We start from the raw sequence: 22,272 nt of genomic DNA, 5'->3' as shown, positions 1-22,272 counted from the left end.
AGTCTACAATAAACCTAGTAAAAGTGCACAACATGTGGACTGGAAATAATATTTCTAAATTATTTTCTGTGACAATTTTTTTTCCTAATGCTAGTTTTCTGATACTGCAGAGATGTCGGCGACAATGTTATGAACCATCACAATTTGAAGGACAGGAGTTCATAAATTATGATATGTGTCATTATTAAATAATAATAGATAACGAGCAGTGGTGGAATTGTCCTCTGCTCATGGGTAGTAAGTAACAGGGGACTCTTATGTTCCTAAGAGGTAAAAAATCAATATTACTTGTAGTTTTATATAGATTATTATCCTGTAATAGAACTAGTCACATAGCATAAAGGCGATTTGTTTTCAAGAATTTTAACAAAGAAATGTTATCCACTTCCTGGAGTTTAACTTCTCCTGAATAATTACTTTTAATCACTGAAGACAAAGAAAAAAAATCTTTGGCTACTTGATCAGCTCAGTATCTAAGGATCTCTGTTTCAACCACAGATTAGCAAGCCTAATAATATTTTACACCTTGCCAAGATAGCATCTATCTACATGGGGAGAGAGGGGGAAGGGGAGAATCTCAAAAGCCAATATGGAACAGATTTATACAGTGATTCTTGTCAATACAAATGATGTGGACTGGAAGTACGTCACTCATTTGAATGCCTGTCACAAATACCTCAATATGTGTCTCTATGTATTTCCACCTAAACTATTCTTTATCTCTCTGAAAGTTGATTTCTGAACCATTTCTGTCTCTTTTCTGAGATGTTTTGCTTGGAATGGAAAATGTTTCAATTTCTGCTTGCTTACTGTATAAGTTCCTGCAGGCTTTCTTAGATTGAGTTTGATTGTTGCATTTAATTTCAGGAAGACTTTAATTCTTCTGAGATGGCCTCACTTTTCAGTCACTCTCAGTAACAGTCATTTAATCATTCACCTCAGAGCAAACAGTCCATCAGGTCTTTAACAACAGAACAATGACACAAAAAAATGGAAATCTATATTATGAAAGAGGTCCTAAATCAAACCCTTACTGATTAATTCCCCCTTTATTCACAAAGCCTAACTCATCCTGACTGAATCAATCAAAAAGCTATTACCTTCATACTTGCAAGTGTTACTTTCAAAATCAATAAAAACTGAGTTCATTTTTAAGATGCAATATATTACCAAAATAAAAGTTCCCCATTTACTTGGGCTAGACATTTATCAAAAACTGTTGTAGTTGGCAAAATCCTGGTTGTTGGCCTGGTATATTTTTTAATGTTTTGTAACTTTTAACTTTGTCCATTTCTTTTCAGTTTCATTAAGTTCAATAACTGTATTGCTATTAGCTTTGTGGATGTGTTTTTCTTTTTCTATACATCACTTTGCTTTATGATCAATGTTTTTCAGGAAATCTTTCTGCCTCATATGCCACGTTTTCATTCTGTTTTTTAACAAAGCTGCAGTCAAAGTGGTCCAAACCTGGGGACTGCTGGGTAACAACAGGACACACCTGATGAAGTGGAGCAAAAGGCTCTTGGCCAAGACCTCAAACCTTTTGAGGAGAGTTTTAAACTAGGTGGAGAGAAATTACAACCCAGTTAAGTGTGGAAGCTGTTGACAGTGGTGGAAAGCAAATGGTTCAGAGTGCCAGGAAAAATAGACACTTTAGGAACAACAAAATGGGGCAAAAGAAGGCCCTTCTGATATGCATGCAGCCTTGGAAGGAAGCAGAAGAAATTAAAGCTCCATGTACAGATGAAGAGTTGTGACATCGTTGATGCTAAAATAACTGAGATATGGTGGCACAGCCTGCATAACTTGAGTGCTGTGATGCGTCGTTACAGGCTCTTCAGGAAGGGCAGGCAGGGAATAAATCAAAGAGAGGTTGCCCTTAATGCAAAGGAGCAGCTTGAAGTCTTGTATACAGCAGACAGCAGGCTGGTTGAAAAGTTGTGGTAACCTGGAAATCTGAGGAATGGCCAGTGAATATGGCATTGTGGTGGGAAATTTTGCCAGGCCACCTGATCAGGGTCAGGAAGATGACAAGTTTTTTAAATAACTAGAGGAAATCTCTTTATCGCAGAACCTGGATTTTATGGGAGACTTGAAACTCCTTGCCATCTGCTAGATCTACACAGAGAGATGCAAGCAAGCTTTCCAAAGGGTGCCAGAGATAGTTTCTTAGTGCAGGTATCAAAAGGGTCAACTAGGGGATGGATCAACTCACAGCTGGATCCAATACTCATCAACAAGAACTGCCTAGCAATACGGCAGTCAGTGGTAGCTGTGGCTGCAGTTAACATGAAATCATGGTGTTTGGGATCCAAAGAGTAGTAAGGAGGACAGCAGCAGGAGAGTTCAGGCCTTAGAAGGTAGTCAAGCAGACTTTGGAAAGCAGACTTCAGGAAACTGTTTGGTGGGATCCCATTGGAGGCAGCACAGAAGGGCAAAGAGGTCAGGAAAGACAACAGGTGTTTAAAGACAGGATCTTTCTAGCACAAAAACAGTTCATCATGATATACAGGGAAAAAAAACAGACCAGAGACTGGCTTGGTTAAACAGAGAGCTCATGAGAGTGCTCCAGTGCAGAAAGGCAGCATACTGGGGTGGAAAAGGGGACAGTTACAAAAGAAAAACTGACCCATACAGGTCCTTGGAACCCTATAGGCTGCATCCAGGAGTGTTTGGAGAATTGGCTGATATCCTTGCAATGCTGCTCTCCATCATCTTTGGAAGGACATAAAGATTCATGCCGTTACCCAATGACTGGTAAAAAAGAAATGTCAAAAGGTTAACCCAAGGGACTACAGGCCCGTCAGCTCCACTTTGTTCCCTGGGAAAACCAAGGTGTAAGTCATCTTACTGGGATTAAACGATGCCCGGCCAACCTGATTGTCTTCTGTGATAAAATCACTGGATTTGCAGACAAGTAAAGGAAGTAGATGCCATTTACCTCAATGTTAGGAAGGTACTTAACACTAACTCCAGTTAGACTTTTGTGTCTAAGTTGGAACACTATGGCCTGGATGGGTAGACAACTAGATAAGTAAGAAGAATGGTTGGGTACCAGAGAAGGCTTCATAGCTGTTGAATTAAGCTTAAATGAAACAAACATGTCAACAACAAATCCTGTTTATTTTTTGTCCACTGTTAGTGACAAAGAAGGGTAGCAAAATATAAGAACTTCCTGTTTATATTTTGACCAGGTTTAATCTGAGAACAGGATCCTAATTATTTTACTCATTATTTTACCTCCTAGTCACATTCTAAAAACATCCCCAGATCCATGCCACTAATTCTGAAAATGTATTTGTCTTTTGTTTTCCTTCCTTTTCATATCTATGTTTTTTCCTACATCTATCCTCACATATCATGTTTTCCATATGGTGTTCTGGCATGCTTATGGCACGTGCAAGAACACATTCAAAATTTTGGATTGAAAAGAAAAGGTAGCCTTTCGTATTTTCTGCACTGAAGATATCAGAAGAAACAAAAAATAATTTGATAGCTCGACAGCAATAGAATTCTTTGTAAGAGAAAGATTTGATTGTTTTGAGGTGAAAAAGATGTCAGTTGTAGAGCTGTCCCAGTTTGCCCCTCCAGTGAGTTTGACCTCTAGTTTTTAGGGTATTAGAGCATTTCTCAGATGAGACACTGTAATGCCTACCTCCTAAATTCATGCACACATGTGGCTTTTCTAGTCTGAGGAATGAGAAATACAGTTAAGCATCCAAAATTAGTTTTCTCTCTGTGCACTATGAAAAGAAAAAAAGAAAGCACAATTAACATATCCTACATATTTAAAAAATATATATTGGTGAATGTGGTGAGGGATTTCAGTGTATGTTTCTGCATGAAAAAACTAACGTAACAGAAACTAGGATTTTTAATTCAGTTTCATCAAAGGCTGTAATCTCTTAAGTGAGAAAATGATTATGTTTTTTGAGTAAGAAGGCACAAAGGGTATTTATCTTGTTACCACTCAAACAACATTAAAATATGCATAGGATGCTTTAAGAGTGTGCTGACTTTCTTGGGTCTTAATCTGGAAGGAACAGTGTAGAATCCACTAGTGGTTTCTGCTTCCTGTACATTCATGCAGCCAAAGACATGCTCACATTAAAAAAAAAGAAAAAAAGATTGGAAAGCTGAAATTCGGTATCCTTTGATCAGTTATAAAAGAAAATGCTTAGAAGTCATTTCATTTAATGACAGTACTAATTATTTTGTAGCTGATTGTTAATAGTTTATTTTAACTGGAATTCTGAGTTGTATGGATTTACCAGAGCTTCAGAAATCACTTTTTGCAATTGTATGGGCTCTGTGGTTTCTAATTTTAATTTCTCTACACAAAACTGGGCATACAATGGAAGTGTAGTTATTACTGTTGCCTTTTCTCCTTAGACAGGAACTGAATTATGTTTCTCCTATCTGTACCCTGACAGAATCTTAGGACTCTTACAAGAAAAGAAATACATACCCCTTTTGTGGAAGGGGAAGAAGAAGACAAGAGTATATAAGAGTATACAAGTATACTTCCTTCAGGATGCACATATTCTCAAACATTCTGAAAAGTATATCCATAAACTAGGACTGGCTTTGAGACTAGAGAACAATCTTGTAACTTCCAACTTAAGGTCATCACACTTTTCAAAATTTTCTTTACCAGTATGACTTTTTTAAACATATGTTTGTATCTATATATGTATATAAGTAGATACAAGTAAATATATGTACTTGCACTTCTAACTACTTCATCAAAACTGTTTCTCCTTATTTTAAATATCAGTGATTTATGTCTTTTATCATGTTAAAGCAGTAAACCACAATGGAAGTTGCAGCATTATCGACATCATCATTACCCTGTAGACCTGCTTCTGCACTAAGCCTTTATCCAGAAGTGTAATACTATAAAGCTGAAATGTGCAGGCCTTACTTAATTCTCAGTCAATAAAATTTTCATTGAAATCAGTAGGGGTCTGCCCAGTACAAACTGATAAGAATCTAAGAATTTTTTGAACTGTGATAGGTGTGTTTGCATCATCAGAGCTTTGTGAAAATGGACACAATTCTCTATTTGTTGACTAGTGAAAACAAGTTATGTATGAAAGAATACTTATTTTTTTTCAGTTTCATTTTGTACTCCCACTTGTAGTTGTAATTCCAAAAAGTATGTTTTTATTTTTCAGAGTCAGTATGTTATGCTCAAATATACATGAATTCCAGGAGCACTAACAGCATTATAGACGAGCTGCTGTCTTGTGCATCCAAATTACTTTATATAGCCTATGGGCTATAGAAACCATGTAGGGAAGAAAAAAAGTTATAACCTAGGAACAAGCATACGTGATGTTGATGACATAGTGCATTGTGTTGTTGAAGGAGGACGTGACAGAAATATACACCAGATGTTCCTTTGCTTTATAAGGCCACAAATGAATCCAAAGTTGCAGCAATTAGTCTGTCACCTAACTGAACTCCTGAACACTATTGATGAGACCATACCTTTTACGTTTTTGAAACACTTTAGGAAACTGCTGTTCAGGTAAACAAAGCTAACAAAGCTATCTATTCTTTCTACTGAGTGAAAAGCACATCTGATTTTTAAACTCCAGGCAGCTCAGAACTTAGGTTTGTGTGCATGTTTTTTTTTGTTGTTTTGTTTTGTTTTGTTTTTTACATTTCTGCTCAGGCATCTGTGTACATATATATTTACTGAATAGCTCATATCCTGCATTAGTATGGTAGATTTCTAAAGTTTTCAGTACTATGACTGCTTCTGTAATTTTTCACAATAGAATTAAAAAAGATGGAAGTGAAGGAAAAAAAAAAGGTAGATTATTTGTTTTTTTCCAAAAGGTGAAAAATGAGTAATATTTAACCTCATGAACTTCAACAAGAACTTCAAAGTCCTGCACCTGGGAAAGAACAACCTCAGGTAGCAGTACATGCTGGGGGCCATGCAGCTGTAGAGCAGCTCTGCAGAAAAGAAATTTGGTTTTGGTGGACACCAAACTGAACACAAATGAACAATGTATGCATGACTCAGAGAAGACTAATGGTATCCTGGAATGCATTAAGCAAAGTTTTGCCAGCAGGTAAAGGGAGGGGATCCTTCCTAGAGTACTGCATCCAGTTCAGGGCTCCTCAGTACAAGAGAGACATGGACATACTGGAAATAATCCAATGAAACACCACAAAGGCAGTGACAGGACTGGAGCATCTCTCCAATTAGGAAAGACTGAGAAAGCTGGGACTGTTCAGCCTAAAGAAGAGAAGGCTCAGGGGTGATTCTATAAATGTTTATCAATACCTGAAGGGAGAGCATAAAGAAGATGGAGCCAGGCTCTTTTCAGTGGGGAACAGTGACAGGACAAGAGGCAATGGGCACAAACTAAAAAACATGAAGTTCCTTCTGAACATCAGAAAAGAGTGAGAGTGACCAAGCGCTGGGACAGGTTGCCCAGAGAGGTTGTGGAGTCTCCCTCCTTGGAGAACTCCAAAAGCTGTCTGGACATGGTCCTGGTCAAGTGACTTTAGGTGATCCTGCCTGGGCAGAAGAGTTGGACTAGACGTCCTCCGTCCTCCGGAAGTACCTTCCAGCCTCAACTGTTCTGTAATTCTTTCACTCTGTGATTGTGTGGTATGATGGTGCTAAGCAGGGAGTAGTGCTTTATTGGAAGGAGTTCAGGGAAACGTGCAGTAAGGGGGCATAGGAGGGGATCTGATTGCATAATGTATATGGGATACTGGAAAGGAAGGGCTGTGTGTAATACATGGCTTACAAGAAAAATATTTAAATTAATAAAAATATTGAAAGTTTTTAAAAGTCTTATCTGGTTCCGTAGAAAGGAAAGGGGAAAAAGAGACATAAAAAAGAAAAAGACATTACTGCCTTAAACTGTAGGAAAATCAAGCAGGAAGTACTTTACCATTTGCTTTCCAAAAAAGAAAATATTTGAAAGGGTTTTCTTTAATTTTTAAATCAATTAGCTCAGAAAGATTTGTGAAGTATAGTAACCTCTGTACATACCAGTTTACCGATGTTTCTGAAGCCACTGTCAAATGGTAGAATTTATAGCCTATCTTTGGAACATGAACATTTCAGTAAAATGTTATTTTAAAAAAACATTGCTAGAGCGGTGCATGATGCAGTAACTTTCCATGTTATTTCAGGTATATGTAAACAATATGAGCTATCATACAGTGGATTAGAATAGATGTTCCAAATATTTACAATGCTTTAAAGAAAAAATATCTCCAAATTTTCTCCATGGGAGCATTTTTTTTTATTTCCCTGAGAAATATTTTTCTGTATGATTTTATTTTTATTTTTTTCAGAAGCCCCTCAAATTTATGCAACTTATTTCTAAAGCAGACTTTGTACTTAGTCCAGATTTCCGAAAGGACAATTATTTAAATTCTCCAAATGAATTACTTAATCAAAGCATTCCTTTAAAACAACAACAACAAGAAAACCAACAGAAGACTACCTGAGAAATTACGTTTTCCACATGTCCCCCAAGACAATACGTGGTGCTAACAGAGGAGATTTTTTTTTTTTTCTCACACACCCAAACCAAAAGCATTTTGGGGATGTATAGTTTTAATGAAACAAACAAAAAAAATTCTGACAGTCACTGGAGACCCCTAATCAGGCTTGAAGTTTGGCTAGAATTTTAAAGGGATTTATGCAATATGCTTATGGAATAAATATATCTTTTAAATGAGTAAAAAGTTGGCTTAAGTTACTGAATTTTTACAATGAAGTATTAAAGTCTTGTGTTTGTGTGTGTCTGAACCAGTTTATGAATCTGCTAACAGCTTTCAGCTTTCAAACAAACTAGCAAAATTTCTTAACTTAAATAATGGAGTTTCTTCCAGTGTACTAAACCCAGGCTTTCTAGATTTAACTAAACACATCCAATATCTTTGCCTTATCTTATATTGAATATAGAAAATCATAGCAGTCTGCTTTTATTGCAAGAGGGTGGGGAAGGGTGATTGTGAATAAACAGTATGTCTCCCTTTGAAAGAACCACTTGTAGGATAAGGAAGAAAAATTATTTTAACCAAAGCCCTGTCATGCTGCAAACTCCTACAAAACCAGAATTTCAAGCACATCGGGAATAGCTTGGTGCTGTTGTCTGCTGCCTCATCATTAGCACACATCAATATGGTTCTTCTCCTGAAACACAGGACTTGGTCACACCTGCTGTTGCTGTAGGTGTTCAGAAATTCATTTATAGCACATCTACCTGCTACCTCTTCATCTACCAAAGGCTTGAGTTGCTTACCTTCAGGAATGTCTGCAATGAGTTTTTATCTAGCCGAAGATTTTTCAGAGGATGGAGGAGGGAGAAAGAGAAGTAGGGATTTTAGTGGGAGATTTATGGTTGAGTACTGAATTTCCTTGGCTAAGCCAATTGCTGTACTTATAATTTCTGTCAAAAATGTTTCTAGAAGTTTTGGAAGATAACACTGGTCTTCTGTAAATTGAAATAAAAACAATTAATGTGCATTTTTTTTCTTCATCTGTTGTTTTTGTTTGTTTGTTTTATTTGGTTTTGGTTTGGAATCTACTGGATTTATTTAAATATTTTTGTAGGCTTTAAAAAATTTGTATTGACTTCCACTCAAGAAAGGATAGTTTTTCCTATTTATTTTGCACAACAGTCTACCTCCTGGTTTCTTATACCTCTAGTTCCTTTGTCTTTCCCATTTTTTTGTTTATTATAACTTTTATATCTCCCACTACATTAGTTCAGCCATCATTTTGCAACATGTAGAGGAAATATAGAAAGTGATATGATGACGTTATACAGAGCTAAGCACGTAGATCACCTGTATACAAAGAACTGGACAAAAATTATACTTGGTTTAGAGAACAATTACATTCTCTTGTTTGTGTGTCTGCCTATTGCTATGAAAATGTTTTAATTTAAGAAAAAATTAGTCTGTATTCAATTTGTTTTCATGCTGGGGGGCTTTTGAAAGACAATATTGTAGTAGTGATCCTCCTGAGAGGAATTAAAGAGTGACTGATGCTTATATTAAGTAAAGAAAATGCCATCACATGTTTTCCTTCCTATCCCAATGGTGTTCTGGTTAACTTTAGTTTATAAAATATTACATCCTGGTATAGTTTAGCTGTTCTGCCTGAACAGAAACTGCTCACTCCTTAGCAATCTTTTTGTGTCCTTCAGGAAACATTATTCTCATGCTAATAGTATACGATTTTCTATTTTCAAAGTTATACCACATTTATTATCTACAAAACTGATTTGAATTTATATCAAGAGCCAGCAAAATCTAAATCACTTACTTATTTTAAAAAATTAGTTTTAGCCATAAGATGACTTTAGTCACTCCTTTGAAGAATAGTGTCTGAGTCTTTTGTCCTGTGCAAAAGAAGTATGGAATATGCAAAAACTAGATGTTTTCCTTGATAGTCCAATGTTTCTACCAATGAATTAGCAGAAGAAAAACAACAACGACGACAACAACAAAACCAACCACATTTCTTTTGTGCAGAAGGGGTTTTAGCCAAAGTAAGTGAATCAGGGTTTTAATTCACTTGGGTTCAAATTCATTTAGCCTTGTCATATTGAAGAAAAGAAAACCATCAACCATAAAGAAGCAGTCAGGCATGATATTGAACAGCTGAACTTGTCAAAATAATCAGCATGTAGTTATGAAGTTGCATTCAATGTAGTGCTGCTTTACATTTATTGCTATTGTGTTTGATTTTTACATGCTTTTAGGCAAATAGATGTAGGCTGTTTTGTTTTGTTTACTTCTTGAGTTGTAAAATCATTATGAAACGTAACCTTTACTTAGCTTTTGACCACTGATTAGAGTACTGTTAATTGTTTTAAATTTGTCCTGTTAGAATAGTTATTCTATTTCCCCAAAGGCATACTGATGGAAGGACACCTTTTTGTTATTTATTAGTTATGGCCAGTAGATCTATTTGCAAGTTTTTGAGCTTTGCATTAGCTTGTCATAAGGCCATATTTCTTTGCTGATTTTTCCAACTAACTAAAAGTACATTTCTTATATCTGCATGTGCAAATCAAAATGAACACTTTAATCTACATAGCTCTGCGTATATATATATAATTAAAATAAAATCAGTTCTAGGTCATTCACTACTGTTCGCTTTTTTTTTTTTTTTTTGACCTCAGTGCCCTGTTAAAACCTTAACATTAGAATTTTCTTTTTAGCACCATACTGAGAAATTCATAAGCAGACAATGATTATTGGTAAGTTACTTCATGAATGGTAAATGGCTTCACTACAGTTCCAGACCATGTATTTTCCTGTCAATACTGTTTACAGCATGTTGTGCTCTGCCTCTTAAGAAGAAAGGAGGACAGCTTATGTTATATTAATAAGCAACTCATTTATAAGTAGGAAGTTGGTAATCTTTGAATATTAATTGGAATAATTCTAAAGGAACAGTTAGAAAACAGACACAGAAAGAAGACTCCTTCCTGTGAGTGTTGAATAGTGCATTATTTTTAGACTATAAATAATTTACATGGAATTTCTGCTTAGAGCCAGCAATCTTTTATCTTTGCGTCCTTGCTTTAAACCCAATCAACAAAATGACATCTAACTTCACATTTTCCCTAGAGCTTGACAGTCATGAAAGCACAGCCATCTTTAGGCAGATGTTTGCAGTTGAAAAGATGCATTAAAGCATGGACCATTAGCTGAACTGTTGTGTAAGTTGTCAAAGATTCAGGTTGTTTAACAAATTGATATCTATGCAGAAAACAAGACTGAGAAGTCCAAGGAATGCTGCAATAGTTCTTAATGACAGTCTTTGAGATCAACAAGAAGTGCTACATAGGGAAGAGTATGAACAGAATGACAATAGTGCATGTTTCAAAATAACTTTAAACTGAATGCAATAGATAATTTATTAAAGTAATATATCCCCTCACTACAACTCCCAAATATGCTGAAGCAGATTTTTTTTTCTGCCTAGTCTTATCTATTGCTGTCATATTTAAATGAATTAAAGTGTAACTTAAGCTTCGCAGAGAAACCTGTCTTAGAACAGGTAATGTGATGCTTATATTGTGCTGCATGCAATTCACAACTATCCAGGAAGACCTGCATGACTCAAAAAAAAAAAAAAAAAAAAGTCCAACCTAAAATTGATTATTACAAATGGAAAGCTGAATAGAAATAATTAAAAAACTGAATGGAGGAGAAAAAATGGGAACAGAGGGTCTAGAAAATTGTAAAAGATAAATAGAAATTACAAAGTCTCAGTGAAAGGTAGATAAAAATTGTGGCAAGACAATAGAAGATCTAAAGGAAAAATGGGAAACGCTAGTAAATATTTAATGGGATATGTAGACAAGAAAAGAAAAAAACACTTAAAAATGGGGAAAAAAATGTAAGACAGTTTACCCCCAAGGAAGGAAAGAATTGGGTGTTATTGAAAAACAGAAACTACAAGAGAGGTAGGAAAAAAAGAAATGAATAGTTAATCCTTGTGTGTGCACATGCCTACAGAGATGAGAAAGTTCCTAATAAAATACAGACTTTGCATATATACATATACATGCCACACATGCTCTGTTATTGCATAGAGTTTAAATGTTTAATGTTCTCATGATTCGTCTGATTGAGCTGAAAGATAAATTTGTTCTATCATATGTTTCACGAGATCAAATTATTCTCCTGTCCTACCAGGGCTATATTAGGGATGATACTGAAAAACAACTCTTCAAGTATAGTTCCAAGTTGCTAAGTGTATGTAAATATATATTTTTAATAAGAACATACCTTTGTATAGAATGGGATGCATTAGGAGCTTTAAAAAATAGCAAAATTTGGACAGGGAAACAAATGGAAATTAATTCTTTGCAATTGCAGATTAGTGAAGTCATTATCATAGTCATGCAAAACTCAGCAATATCAACCCAAAGTTTCCTGCTTATTCTGTTTCCTGGGATTTAAATTGGAGCCTCTGTCTGGTAAATAATATATGTTAGCTCTGGATTTGCTCTTATCTTTTAATACTGTATAGTTTTTCTTCCTTCTCTTTTTGCTGCTAGAATCCATTACTCTAGATAAGGGGACAGATGTCTTATTATTCTGGTTAAACATTCATTAACGCTGACAAAATTCATTAAAAACACTTCAAATTTTACTGCTACTTTCAGTAGAATGAGAATGGGAATCCATATACTATTGCTACAAAGACTTTGTTTACTATTTTTTTTAGTAGAAAAAAGAAAATTTTAAAAAATGATATATGCATAGCAGATAGCTTTGTTGTAATTTAGAATCATAGAATATCCTGAGCTGGAAGAGACCTACAAGGATTGTTGAATCCAACTCCAGCTCCACACAGGACCACCCAGAAATAAAACAATATGGCTGACGGCATTGTCCAAACACTTGAACTCTGCCAGGCATGGTGCCGTGACCACTTCTCTGGAGAAACTGTTCCAATGCTCAACCACCCTCTTGGTGAAGAACCCTAATATTCTACCTGAACCTCCCCAATGCAGATTCATGCCATTCCCTTGACTCCTCTTTCTGTCCACCAGTGGGATCAGTGCTTGCACATCTACCCCCCCTCATGAGGAAGCTGTAGGCTGCCATGAGGTCTCCCTTCTGTCTCCTCTTGTTTAGGCTGTACAGACCAAGTGACTTCGGATGCTCCTCATCTGTCTTACCCTCCAGCCCCTTCATCACCTCTGTAGCCCTCCTTTGGACACACTCTAATACTTTTATGCCTTTCTAATATCAGGGCATCTAAAACTGCCCACAGTACTCAAGGTGAGGCCTCACCAGCGCAGAGCAGATTGGGACAGTCCTTTCCCTCGACCTGCTAGCAGCAATGCCATGCTTGATGCAGCCCATGGTAGAGTTAGTCTGTTTGGCTGCCAGGGCACACTGCTGACTCATATTCAATTAGCCATCAGCTGGGACCCTCATATCACTTTATGCGGGGCTACTATGCAGCCTTTCATCCACCAATCTGTACGTATATCCAGCGTTGCCCTGTCCTAGATGCAGAATCTGGCATCTCTAGTTTGTCAGTATCTCTCTGCAAGGCCTCTCTACTCTTGAAGGAGTAAACACCTCCTCCTAATTTAGTATCATCTGCAAACCTACTCAGTGTATGCTCAAGTCTTACATCCTGATCATTTATAAAACCATAAAAGAGAACTGACTCTAAAATGGATCTCTGATGAACCCCACAAGTGATTGGCTGCCATCCTGATGTAACCCTATTTACTATAACCCTTTGGGCCTGACCCATCAGCCAATTGTTCACTCATAATATTATGTACTTGTCAAGATGTATGCTGGACATTTTATCCAGAAGGATACTGTGAAAAAAAAAAAAATATTGAAAGCTTTGCTGAATTCCTAAAAGATTACATCAGTTGGCTTCCCTTGGTCAACTATGTGGGTAACCTCATCATAAAAGGAAATTAAATTAGTTAAGCAGAACTTTCCCCTCATGAATCTTTGCTTGCTATGATCAATGACTGTGTTTTCTTACAAGTGTTTTTCAGTAACTCCCAGAATAATCTTCTCTGTAATTTTACCAGGCACTGAAGTAATACTGACAGGCCTGTAATTTCCAGGGTATTCTTTTCACTCTACTTGAAAATTGGTACAACGTTTGCCAGCATCCAGTTGACTGGGACCTCTCTGGATTCCCAAGACCATTGAAAAATAATTGAGAGAGGTTTCATGGTGACATAAGTGAGCTCTCCGAGTACGCTGGGGTGAATCCCACCAGATCCCACAGGCTTATATGTATCCACCTGAAGCACCAAATCCCACAAGAGTTCGGTGTTGGCTGGGAATTTATTGTAATGGTCCTCCAGCTCCAGGCACTTGGGGGTACCAGAGCCCATCATTGATGTTGAAGACAGAGACAAAGAAGGCATTAAACATCTCTGCGTTGTCTACATCCCTACCTGTGAGATGACCATCCTCAGCAAATAATGGATCAGTGCTATCTCTGGTCCTCCCTTTGCCATTAACAGATTAAAAAACAACACACTTTTTGGTTGTACCCCACAGACCTGGCCAGTTTCCACTCTAAGTGAGCTTTGGCCACACATTTTCTCCCTCCAATGATGAACATCATCTCTGTAGTCCTTTCACATCAGCTGACCTCGCTTCTAGTGGCCATATACTTTATTTTTCTGCCTAAGACCTGGAAGAAGATCCCTGCTCAGCCAAGCTGGCCTTCTGATCTTCCAGTTCCCTGAACACCCTGACGTCTGCTCTCTCCATATTCAGGGTTGAAGTGTTGGTGGCAGTTTTCCTCTTATCACCAAAGATTTTAAACTCCACTACTTCATGGTCACTCTGGTCAAGGCAACCAGCCACCGATCACCACTTCACCCACAAGACCTTCTCTGTTTACAAGCAACAGTCTAGGGAGGGCATCTTTCCTAGTTGGCTCCCTTAGTACCTGTACCAAGAAGTTATCATCAACATGTTTTAGTAATCTCCTGTTTTAGGACAAGGGCAGCTAATCTAGAGGCAAAATTAGGTGCAAAATAAACTAGTTCTACTGAACAAAATGAAACTTCCTACAGGTGTGGGAATGGGAACAGAGTTCAGTTCGAGGCTGCAGATTAGTATTAAGTCTTTTTTTTTCCTGTCTTTTCAAATCTAGACTATTTCTACTGATGTGAATATGTAAATTTCACTGAAATCTATGTTCCACTACTCTCTACATTACTTTTTTTTTTTTTTTTTCCCTGCATGGTCTGCTAAGGCTTCTTTAGGCTGTCTTCTAGCTGTTTTCTCTAGCTGTCTGCCTGCCGCGATATTTTTCTGAGGGAATTCTTCCTCAGTTAAAAATGATATTCATATTTTATACCCTTCATATTGCTTCAGTCCATCAAAGTTTACCATCTAAAGATGTCTGCTGTGTTGGTTGATATTTTTCTACCGCCCACATTTCTCTGAATGTTTTCTATGGCTTTCATTGATGTCAAAGGCATAACTCCTATTAACCTGAGTCAGAAACACTCCATTCCAAATATGTGTTAATGAGCAATTAAGTGTTTAGGGGAAGTTAAGTCACCTATATATTTTTAAAGTTTTTAAATGTAATTTTCTGTTTGAAAGTAATTTACTAACTCAACTAGCTTTCAAACAGATGGTCACACTAGACAGCTAATTTCTAGAGCAAGCATCTTAAGGAGGTGCTCTCAGGAACTTTCTGTCTCAAACATCATTCTTCTGGAAAATTTCAAAAGAAAATGAAATGACAGCATCATCAGATGTGGAGTAATGCAGTTGTGAATACAATTTATAAAAATTGCCTTGCTGTAGTTAATATGCAAAACCTATGTGGCTACATTAATTTCATTTGTATTAAAAAATAAAAAATAAAAGACTTACACAAATTTTAGTAATTTTTTCTTACAGACTTCCAAGCAAGTGTCTGAACATTTCAATGTGTAACTGACAAGGGCTGTACACTAGAGGCTATATATCAGGTATTAATTGTCACTTTGCAAGCAAATGAGATAAGAGTCAGGCTTGCACAAAAATTACACTGTCTTAAAAAAATAAACGATTCCTTGGAAAGCATAAATGAACTGATAATCAGGCAGCTAGACATTAGTGTGAAGAAATGAGCTCCTCGACACATTTCTGAACACCTGAAGAGAATTTTAATAAGATATAACTAGGTTCAGTAGTTATATCACACTATATATTCTAATCTGTAACAGAAAATCAACAACCAAAAGAATGAAATCTGCCAGAGTGATCATCTCAGTCCTAACCATGTCTAGATAAATGTTATAGGTATTCTTGACTGCTTTTCTTATCTACTCTAAATACTTAATTGGAAAGCGAATAAGTTGCTTAGCTATACTAGAGCAAGACTATTTACAAGTTGCCATTCATTGGAGTTTTTATGACTCTAGCAAAGTGCACACTGGCAAAAAGCCACAAGCATTTATAAACATTAGGAAAACTGATGTGTCATAACATTAAAATCTGAGTACAGATAAAAGAAAACTTGCTTCAACATCTACAGTAACATAATGTAAACTGTCTTTGAAATCAATATGATTCCATGATTCCTGGTGCTATTATAAGCCAGATTCATCGTCCCTGGTTCTGGAAGTGTAAACCTTTTACCTCATTTGACAAGAGTTGTAAGAAGACCTTCAATATATACAAAAATAGGAGTCTTTCCCTCAAACTCAGGATGGTGTTGCCTCCTGAATAAAGGCACACATGGAGGAAAATTTTCTTTGACAACTTTCTGCGAAGCTTCTTATTTCCCATAAAAAAACAGAAGGACTGAAGAAAAGGAGAGAAAAGGCAATACAACAGTAACAGAGAAAAAGTTAATGAAGAAAGATTATGGACTAAGTGTTGCCTGAAAGAGATTTGCCACTATATAGAGAAAATGTCTCGTTTGAGTTCTGTTGTGTCCATGGAAAGAAAGCTCTGCATATCCTTAGTAAATAAAGTTCACATAAGGACTGTTTGACTCCACACAGCCCTGACCTTTTTCTAATCAAGTAGGTCAAAAAGGGCAGTACTGATGACAACCATAGGATTCAGTTTCCATGGAGACAATGCATGTACTTGTACATTTCTGAAACAAAATCAAACAGAAAATGGGGAATGGGGAACTCAAGCATGTCCCAGAAAATTTGAAGTAAAACTTTAGGAGCTGAAGGCCTCACTTAAGGAATTAAAATAAGATCTGGATATTTTCCAAGAAGGTGACAATAACTACAGACAAACTCTTGTTCTTCATGTAATTAAAGAGGTTATTTCTGACATCTCTTCAGCTGTATCTTTTTCCAGAAGTTGCCCCAATGAAACCAGAGCTGCCAGAAGCAAGCACATAGCTACAATTCAAAGTTCATCACCTGCTATATCTATTTAAAGTAAAACCAGTGGCACAAGAAATGAATGTGCCAGGCTACGAACTTGAATGCCCCAGCAACCAGCACATGCTCTTCAGTTGTCATTAAGTTAAAAAGGGTAAGCTGTTGCACAAGAATAGATGAACCCTGGGGGGATGTTACTCCTGTCAAATAAATCAAAGCTTGTCTGGAAACATTCTGGTAGATTACTTACAATCAGAGATGAAATCTTTGTTGAGGAAGCAATTACAACGTCCTAGACACTTAAGGACAGTCCAGATGCATCAATTTCAACCAGGAAACCAGGGTATCTGTAGCAGGGACTCACAGAGAGGAAAAATCACTGGAAAGAGAAATCATAGAATGAAAGGCCAACATGGAAGTCAGCTTTTAGGATGAGAAATTGGATGAATAGGATAGAAATTAATACCCAGGAATGTTAGAAATACAGCTCTGAGCCCAGTATGGAAGAAGTGGACTCTGAAGTCATGTACATTGATCTAGACTATGGTAAGGAAGAGCAATGCTGAATTTGTGAAATAGAGTAGGCATGAATCCAAATATTAAGATAAGCAGTTCAGTGAACTGAAAATTCAGCACTTCAGTTGATACTGTAAAGAGAGTTGCACAAGCGATAGGATAATTGCAAGTACAAGGTATGCTCAGTTAACAGAGCTTAATGACGGTTCCTTTCATACTGTGGAGAAAAAAAAAAAAACAAACCACAAAACAAACAAACAACAACGAAAAATAACCCAAGGGAAAAAGAAAAGTTAAAAGGGCAACATTTATGGTTTCAGAATAAGTTTCAGAGCTCTTCTTTTGATCAAGTTGTTTAAGGACCAATAAAGGAAATTTTGCTTTTGCATATATAAAGTATTGCTGGCACTAGTTCAAATATAAGAAATTTGAATAGTTATACTGCAAAAAGAAGGGATCAAAGCATCACAAACAGTATCACCCATTTATATTCAACATAAACAATAACTAAAGAGATTTCACTTATCAAAAACTAAAAAACATATCTTTTGATGTTTTATCCTTTTTAAAAAATCTGTATGCTGAAACAGCTGTAGAGAAAGTGAAAACTGGTCTTTTGTTTTGACTAAGGATTTGAATCAAAAAAAGTACAAATATATTCTAATCAAAGGAGAAGGTGGCATTTTCACAAATTGTTCACACTGTCTGGAACCAACAGTGGAATTGACCTCTAGATTCAGATATCTAAAAGTAAGCATCTACACTACAGGTTTTGACATGTACTCAGTGAAAGAGCTTTTTTAGATACAATGGGCAGGATTCAGTTTCCTGAAAATATATACCTACTGATGTTCCAAATGCCCTCTTTAAGTGTTATCTGCATGGAGCTTGCACACCTTGAAAATCCAGAACCTAGAGGAGATTCTTGTCCTGTAGAGGCAGGTGGAGCCTGCATAAAATATAGTATATAAGAGGGCAACAGATACTAAAGTCCAGGGTTTGAACTGAAGGTGAGTTGAACATGTCCCAAGAATTCAATTAGTTTTACTGCATGCATGTGTCTTGTGCCGTCTGAAATGCCTGGCCTTTACCTACCACAATAGAAGTTTACGGCTCTGTCATTCATCCTACAGCATGTCTGCTGAGTGAGAATGTCTTGGATATCTTAGGGCATCCTAAGGCATCTCAAAAACTCAGATACTTTCTCATTCCATAGTAACTTCCCTTGTAAAACCACACAGAGCAAAAACTAACAATAAATAAATAACCAACTAGGTTATTACAGTTTGTCTTAAACATGACTTCTATGTTAAACTTCCATTTCCTATGAAATATTCTTAAACATACCCTTAATTCTATAATCTGGATAATGCTGAACATTGAAACATAATCCTAATACCCACTCACTACTCTGTCAGAATAAAACAAAACAAAACAAAACAAAACAAAAACCAAAAAACAGTTATAGGTAATTTTATTGGTATCAGTAGAAAAACATCTCTTTACATTTTGAAAAAGTGAGATTCTAAATTCTTTACAGACCCTGTTTCTGCTTTTATATGATCAAATACTGCATTAGAAAAAAATACTGAACTCTATTAGTGCAATTTATAGTCAAATCCAGCCTTTGTATAAAAAAGGATAGATTCAGACTCAAAGTCAAAATACTTCCATTATTTATTCTAGTTCCATTTTGCAGTTGAAAGTGAAGCACAAAGCTAGTGTTTACAAGACTCAAACATATATAACCAAAATTGAAATTGACTAGTTTATTTTCATTATAAGTGAATCACAAATTACACTAACACTGAAAAAAATGAATAAGCCTTCTGAAATTTAATTTTAATAATCTAAAGCACTTATTGTACTGATTTTTTGTTAGATTGTATGAGTTTTTATTTTGTTTTTAATGGTTGTTTAGGAAAACAGATTAACTTAATCCTGTTTAGCTGTTTTAAAATAAATACTTAAAGCACACCTAAAGCTTAGATGTTTAAAGTCATAAAATTTACAATTGAAGGCTGCCATTCTAAAATGCTCCAAATGAAAATATGGTGTCACGTTAACTTATACCTGTCAATATGAATAATTTAGTTCTCAACTTACCCAAGCTTCCTAGATGTAAAAGCTTAACAGCTGTCTCATAATATATATAATTTCAAAATGTAAAATAACTAAAAAATCCCACTTTTGTATGTTCTAAATCATACTGCACATAATCAGAGTAAAAACAGTAGAAATAAGTAATTCACTTAACAGAACATTCACTACTCAAGAAATATTGAGTTTTTGTTCTGACTTTGAGTCAGTCTTGTCTATGGTTATGGCTACTTGATAGTGAATATTTCTGCATCGCAAACATGCTATTCATGTGGTAAAAAGAACACTCCAACTAAATATTAATAGTATCCCTGACCTTGCTTTCTAAGGCTATGTCCAAATACTGGTACATAGTGTCTCAGTTTCATCCATTAGGAAAACGTGCTGGGATTGTAACCTGAAAATAAATTATTCTCCTCATGTCCCAACCTCTGATTTGGTGGCAGTACTTGATATGAGAGAGCTGTATTATGCCCCCAAATATCCTGGTTTGCATGATGGGGAGGGGAGAGGATAAGTATGAAGGAGGCTGGAAATGGGTGTGCCATGAAATTCACTTCCTTTGCAACATACATGCTCAGATAATGAAGCATCAGTTCTGCTGCCCAGACATAGGCTCGTGAAAGGACTTAGCATGCCTCAGGCACCTGCATGTGGCTGGCAAATATAACATAGAACCTACAAGTGTCATATAGAATCAACAGCTGGAAGCCAGGCAGGATACACTTTGCCATTTCAGGTGACACTAAATCAATACCTGTGGTCAAATGAATTGAGCCCCTTGGCAGCGCAACAGTAGTGTCTAGGGAACCAGCTGATCAAATGTCAATGTCTGGTTTTACAGTGACACAAATAGCTCTGTTGATTGTATTGACTGGATCTTCATTGACTATAATGATAGTTTAGACTCCTACCTTAGAGGTAAACTTACGCTTGTAGGCTAGATCTGAATCCTTGCATACATGAATTACCTCATGTGGTTGACAGAATAACATTGCTCTAGCCTGGAGGAAGTATTGGCCTCAGATGGTCAGTCTCCATCTTTTGCTCCTATGCTATAGCACAATAATGGCTTCCTGTTAAAACAGAGTTTTAGAAATTCTCAGTGACACACAAAATCTTGTAGATTAAGTTCAGCATCTTGAGAAAAAAATTCATTCCTGACATGGGTATGTGAGTAGTTTCATGGCAAGGAACTGGCAGATGCAGATAAATATGTTCATATCCTTCTTCGTCTCACTTCACCTAGGGAACAAACAGAGAATCACTGTGTAACAGTTTGCAGCTAGGAGTTTTAGTTTGTTTGTTTGTTTGTTTGTTATTTAAAGTCATAGTGACCTAAACAATAATTTATCCAACCACTACTCCCAAACAGTGTAAAATAACATCTCCAAAGAGATGTTCTCTACCTTTGTTTTACTAGAATATCTTTTCCTTGCACTTCAGTTTTCTTGCAGTGTTCACTCACTATCCAAGAACCTTCATTAAAAGTTATTCTAATCTATTCTAGTCTTCATGAAAAGTTATTCTAAAAGCCCAGGCAGAGGGGATCAGCAGTAGATCTATCTGAACTATAAGTCTGTGTTATTATTATTTTATTTCCAAAATCTCTTCACAGCTTTTTTTTTCTTTCTTTTTTTTTTTTTCTGAAAGATGTTTATTATACTTAATTTAAAACATAAAGCAACTTCCCCCCCCCCCCCCCCCCCCAAGAAAGTAGACAACAGTTCTTTACGAACTGAAGTTAACATTGGCAGAACCTCTGGAAATTGTTTAGCAGTTCTCTTTTCTGGCAATTTCAAAGTTCAGTGAGTGCTTTGCCTATAATTACCATAATATAAAAAATTTTCAAGGTCTGTTTTTTCCACTTTTTGTTTCAAGTAATCTTTTCTAAACTAATAAAATATTTTTTCTACTCTTAACTTACTTCATGGTTTACCATATCTGTCTGTACTCATCTCTGTTGAGGCTACACCTCTAATACTGTGTTCAGTTTTGGGCCCATCGCTACAAAAAGGACATCAAGATGTTGGAGCATGTCCAAAGAAGGGCAAGGAAGCTGGTGAAGGGTCTGGAGAAGAAGTCTTATGAGGAGTGGCTGAGGGAGCTGGGGCTGATTAGCCTAGAGAAAAGGACAGTCAGGGGAAACCTTATTGTGTTCTACAATTACCTTAAAGGAGGCTATAGTGGGGTGGGGTTTGGGCTCTTCTCCCAAACACCAAGTGGTAAGACAAGAGGGAATGGCCTTAAGTTGTGCCAGGGGAGGTTCAGGTTGTATATTTGGAAAAATTTCTTCACTTAAAGGGTTGTGAAGTATTGGAACAGGCTGCCCAGGGAAGTAGTTGAGTCACCATCCCTGGAGGTCTTCAAAAAACGTGTAGATGTAGAGCTTAGTGACATGGCTTAATGGTGGTCTTAGCAGTGCTAGGTTAAAGGTTGGTCTAGATGATCTTAGAGGTCTTTTACAACCTGAATGATTCTATGATTCTATGATATTTTGAAATGGTTCATCTATTTTCTTTATAGATTACCATGCATAAAAGTACATCTCTCAAAGCCCACTGTTGTCAAATTCTAGCCTTCTAATGTTTGGTAATACAATTTTATCACATATTCACAATTTCATTTATGAAATGCATGAGCTTGGACTTAATGGACAGATGGACCAGAATGAGTGGCTTTCACAACTCTCGTCTTCTCCTTGCAAGTTTGCAAAATACATAAGAATTCTGACTTGAAAATCATTGAAAAATAGAAGCAGAAAAAAGTAACAGGAATACACCAATGAAAATATTTAAACTTG

The 22,272-nt window shown here is 36.4% G+C and overlaps 1 protein-coding gene across 38 annotated transcripts in view; it reads left to right on the top strand.

Moving 5' to 3' along the window:
* Positions 1-22,272, top strand: part of GPC5 (glypican 5) — a 778,624-nt gene that overhangs the window by 306,784 nt on the left and 449,568 nt on the right. The window contains exon 7 of one of the 38 annotated variants that reach the window (XM_083837009.1): positions 5,848-21,158. The exons of 35 other annotated variants lie outside the window; for them this stretch is intronic. In XM_083837009.1, the coding sequence (XP_083693135.1) occupies positions 5,848-5,862 (15 nt within the window). In that variant the 3' untranslated portion in view covers positions 5,863-21,158. 2 more of the 38 variants (XM_083837000.1, XM_083837004.1) reach the window with 2 other exon arrangements.

Source organism: Anser anser (genome assembly GCF_964211835.1).
Source record: "Anser anser genome assembly, chromosome: 1".
NCBI classification, from domain to species: domain Eukaryota; kingdom Metazoa; phylum Chordata; class Aves; order Anseriformes; family Anatidae; genus Anser; species Anser anser.
Note: the sequence above shows the minus strand (reverse complement) of the source record. Positions and strands in the feature narration are given on the sequence as shown.